The 4,999-nt window shown below is 41.7% G+C and overlaps 1 protein-coding gene across 2 annotated transcripts in view; it reads left to right on the forward strand.

Moving 5' to 3' along the window:
* The window catches only part of BVES (blood vessel epicardial substance), a 94,760-nt gene that overhangs the window by 33,261 nt on the left and 56,500 nt on the right, over positions 1 to 4,999 (forward strand). For both annotated transcript variants that reach the window (XM_019520158.1, XM_019520157.1), the window contains exon 3: positions 2,550 to 2,674. In XM_019520158.1, the coding sequence (XP_019375703.1) occupies positions 2,550 to 2,674 (125 nt within the window). The remainder of the gene's footprint in view (positions 1 to 2,549; positions 2,675 to 4,999) is intronic.

Consider the following 4,999-nt stretch of genomic DNA (forward strand, 5'->3'; position numbering starts at 1 on the left):
AGAGAGTTCAGAGAAGAGCCACACACATGATCGGAGGTCAGGAAAATAGACCTTACGATGACAGGCTGAGAGCCATGGGGCTTTTTAGCCTGGAAAAGCGCAGGCTCAGGGGTGATCTGATGGCCACCTATAAGTTTATCAGGGACGGCCACCAGGATCTGGAGGAATGTTTGTTCACCAGAGCGCTCCAAGGGATGACAAGGTAGAACAGTTATAAACTACTGCAAGGCCATTTCAGGCTGGACATAAGAAAGAATTTCTTTACTGTCCGAGCCCCCAGGGTCTGGAACAGCCTGCCGTCAGAAGTGGTTCAAGCACCTACATTGAACACCTTCAAGAGTAAATTGGATGCTTATCTTGCTGGGATCCAATGACCCCAGCTGACTTCCTGCCCTTTGGGTGGGGGGCTGAACTCTGATCTTCTGAGGTCCCTTCCAGCCCTAATGTCTCTGAAATCTATGAAACTATCCCTGACCAGGCTTGCATGCCCCCATTGAGCCAGCACTATCTTCCCTTGGCCCTGCATGCCTGATCAGATCCCATACCTCTCCTGCCTGGCCTCACATACCGAGATTTAGGCCCCATGCCACCTTGTGTGCCTGATGTAGCATCCAGGGACACTTTCTGGCCTTCAGGGCTACCCACAGGTCTGGAAATTGGCAGCAGGGGAGCAACAATTAATGGTGCCACTGCTCTCCCCCACAAAGTTTTTGGACCCAGGTGGAGCCCTGTTGGCCAGATTACATGGCTCAGCAGGCTGGCCTGTGGGCCTGGTGTAAAGTATCCCTGTTATAGACTCATAGGGTCCCTTCCAGGCCTTTTTTTTCCCCCATTGGTCTAGTGCCCTATAGGCAGGTTCATCTCCATTTAAACTTTCTGTCAAGTGTTTGGCTAACCTTGTCTTAAATTCCAAGGATAGAGAGTCCATATCCTTCTTAGATAATTTGTTCTAATATGTAACTACTCTGAAAATGATAGTCCTTCCTTACTAGCAAACGTAAGATAGCCCAGATATTAAATGCATTTGTACTTGATATGAAGTTGTACTGCAGAATTCTGAATCCAACTCACTTGGCCAAATGTAGTGCTCTGAGAGAGTGGCATGGATAAAGAACTGTTTCAGTCCTGATTCTTTCAGATGATAATTGGCTGTTTCAGCGTAGACTGTCAGCCATCTCATTGCCTTAACCACATCTCATAGCGTAGGCTTTACGTTAATAATGTCCACTGTGACTTTAGTACTTTGTTGGCTCTTTTGCTCTGGCTTTCTCCACTACGTTTTGCAGCCCTTCAGACTTCTGCTGCTCTGGTCTATTGCCTTTTCTGCACTTTAGTAGGGGCTGTCACAAGTACCTCCTGCCCTAGGCACCTCTGACTTCTTCAGTGACCAAGCAACAATTTTAAGTCTCTTCCTGACTCCTTTCTTATATATCCTGAAGTGATTGGTGCTGAAAGAGCAGGCTCACAATCTGAATGGGCCTTTATTCAATGCCTCCCTATCACTTCAGCTATGGGGAGTGAGGAAGGAAGGAAGGATGCTTGTCTTTGTTCTAAACTAGAAGTAAACAACGGTCTAAGAATAGTATTGGCTTTGAATCTAGGGTGAAAGTTGAACCCTGTTTTAAAGTCTATGTGGGTTTTTAATATTAAGGAGCTAGAAGGATTTTGTGACGGTAGGTGGTGCCAAAGTCTTATCTCTTTCACATTTACCGTAAACTAAATTGTCAAAACGGGCAAATTTGTCAAAACAAAGGTCTATTTTTTTTTCTTCTTTTTTTGCAAGATCTCACTACAATCAACAGGAGTTCTGCATGTGGAGAGCTCACTGACTTGGACTCTAGGGTGCTTTTATTTTTAACTGAATTACATGCATGGAATCTGAATCTTTTAGACTGAGATGGTGACTAGAAAGTATTTTATGTATTCTAAGCAGAAGTTGCACAAACAAGAACCTTATCTGTATAGCAGCTCTTGCTAATCAGAGCAGAGTAATTTAAAAATATAAGAATTTGATAATATTTAGAAAATGTTTATCAGTCATTCTTTTCTCCTATCAAGTGACATCCTCAACAACTTGAAGGAAGATACAGATTTACCTCTTTCTGTCACAACACGTGATGTTTCCCTAAGATTTCAAAATTTCTGTAGATAGCATTGAGGAATCCATGGAAAAAGTGTTTGCTGATTTTTAACATTCTCTTTGTCTGTAACCTTTACATTTTGATACGAATACTTACTGTTTCTGTGTCAAATCAGTGTCATGTTAGTGACAAAGCAGAAATGCAAAGCAGGATTTATTTATTTAAAATGTTTCTTACAATTTAAACCAATTGGTTTCATAACTCTCCCTTTTTATTAAAATGCTGCCATTGTTTGTCCCTAATATCTAACAGTATTAAAATTGGTAAAGTGCATAATTTCTTATATCATAGTGGCTATTTTTGAAAAAAGAGGGTTTTACAGGTATATCATAATAAAGTATATATGATTGTGTTGAAATGTTTATATATAGCTGAACAGTATAGTTTAACTTATTTTATTTTTGACAGGATGTGCAATGTTTATTATCTGGGCTACCTTCTTCCGTTGTGCTGTGGACATAATGATCTGGAATACAGTATTCCTGGTGGTCAACTTTTTGCATTTTATATACTTGGTGTACAAGAGAAGGCCGGTATGTATAATGATTAAATTGCACAACATCTAAAAGGATAAACGAACAGTTTTCTGTCTGTGCTTGGGCAAACTTCACTGAATTTGATTGAAGTTCTGTCTCAGTCGGTCAACAATAGCAGGTGTCAGTGTCTACTGGTATGATTTGAGCCTGATAGTTTGCACAGTGCTTCTCTTTTAAATCTTTTCATTGTTTAGAATGCATACTATTTTCTTTCAAACTGACTACATTCAAACATGATGATCAGTTTTGCATTCTTTTTTTGCTTTGTGTACAACTTGAGACATTTCAAAATGCAGCTGATTTATTTTTCAGAGGATTGGTGCGTCAAACTTCCAAAAAATCAGATTCCACTAATGTATCTGAAACTTAGGCTCAGAAACTTTGGGGGAATAAATTATTTTTTTGTGGTTTAAAATCTGGAGCCATCTTGGCTTGTGGTGGAGGGCAGCCGTTGATAAACTATTAACTGAATTTATTTTCATATTGAGATCTTTAAGTTTTTCTGCACAGTAGTCACACAAATAGCCCAGGCCCTTGTTCTTCCTTCATCATGCAGTACAGAGCCAGGGAGTGGTGAGAGCAATAGGGGGAGAGAACCAACAAAGAAAACCTTGAGTTGGCCCTGTAGAGGGGGAAATTAGTAACTACAGAGCTACTCCTAATGCTGCTGAGAACCTGGGAGGCTGAGGGATAACCAGCAAAATTGAGCAGGTTGTGAGAAGAGCCACATGATAAAAGAATAAATTCTTTAGTTCAATTTGCACACAGAAAACTGCTTGATCTTCAGTTAAAATTATTAGTAACATACTGGGCATGTCTACACATTCACTAATGCACTTTTGGTAATGCACATTTAAATATAGTACCTCCAGAGGGCACATCTTTAGTTAATGTGCATGAAATCTAGTACCTCTGGGCTCCTACATACGCGTGCGGAGCCTGCTCCAATGCACTGGGAATCCAGTTAATTGAGTCTGTTGGAGCACAAAAATTGATATGTTCTGGCAGACTTCCATGTCGCATGTATCAGCATTGCCATGCATCTCTGCACTGAAAAAATGGCAGCGGGGCACTTTGCAAGAAAACATGTCCAATGAGCTTTAGTTCAAAGCGTCCACCGCCATTTTCTTCAGCGCAGGGACATGCAGCGATGCTGATACACGTGACACAAGGGTGCTTCTAATCAACGTGGCTCACTAATTAAAGTACCCAGTGCTGCATCCCATACCATGTGTAAAAATGCCCAGTCCATTGTGAGGTACTAGGAAAATGCGCATTAGCCTTGCTTAATGCCCATTAACTAAAGAGCACTTTTTAAAGTGACCCTTAATGGGTACTAGCCTATTTTAATGCATGTTAACTAAATAACGTTTTTTTGGTGGCACTTTAATGCATATTGAAATAGGCTAATGTGTATTAAAGTGCTTGTGTAGGTGCGTCCACTGTGTAGTCAAAAACTCTTTCCATGGAATTGCAGCCAGTTGAAACATAGGTGCTAGTGCTGCTCTGCAGGTACCTTGGAAGGAACTGCAGAGTAGGATAGTGGAGGAATCCAAGACATTGTACACACTCCATGAATTGAGAATCAGCTGGAGAAATCCCTAGACTTTAACTTCTTTTTTTTCTGCCAGCTTCCTACTTAGCATATTAAAAAGAATCATGGATTTGAATGTGCATATTCTGTGGCTAAAATGGACCAGAGAGAATCATAGAAAATTAGTGTTGGAAGGGACCTCTGGAGGTCATCTAGTCCAACTTCCTGCTTAAAGCAGGACTGTCCCCAACTAGATCATCTCAGCCAAGGCTTTGTCTAGGTAGATCTTAAAAACCACCATGGCTGGAGACTCCACCACCTCTCTGGGTAGCCTATTCCAATGCTTTACTGCCCTCCTAGTGAGAGAGTTTTTCTCATCTCTAATCTAAACTTCCCTTGCTGTAATTTGAGACTATTGCTCCTTCTCTGTCAACACTAAGAACGGTTTAGCACAGGGCAAAATGCGACCCATGGGCTGGATGCGGCCCGCCAGGCCATTCTATCCAGCCCACAGGGTCCCTAGAAAGTTTAGAAAATTAATACTTATCTGCCCCTGGCTGCCTGTTATGCGGCGCTCAATGTCTTCCCAAAACTCAGTAAGCGGCCCTCCACCCAAAATAATTGCCTACCCTGGTCTAGCACCATCCTCTTTGAAACTACCCTTCAACAGTTAAAGGTTGCTGTTTAATCCCCCCGTTTTCTTTCCTGCAGACTAAATAAGGCCGTTCCCTCAGTCTCTCCTCAGACAGCCTGCCTCCCATCCCAACTACCCTCAGAATACTTGTCGG

This window comes from Gavialis gangeticus, unplaced genomic scaffold, assembly GCF_001723915.1.
Source record: "Gavialis gangeticus isolate Ggan-Ray unplaced genomic scaffold, GavGan_comp1, whole genome shotgun sequence".
NCBI classification, from domain to species: Eukaryota; Metazoa; Chordata; order Crocodylia; family Gavialidae; genus Gavialis; species Gavialis gangeticus.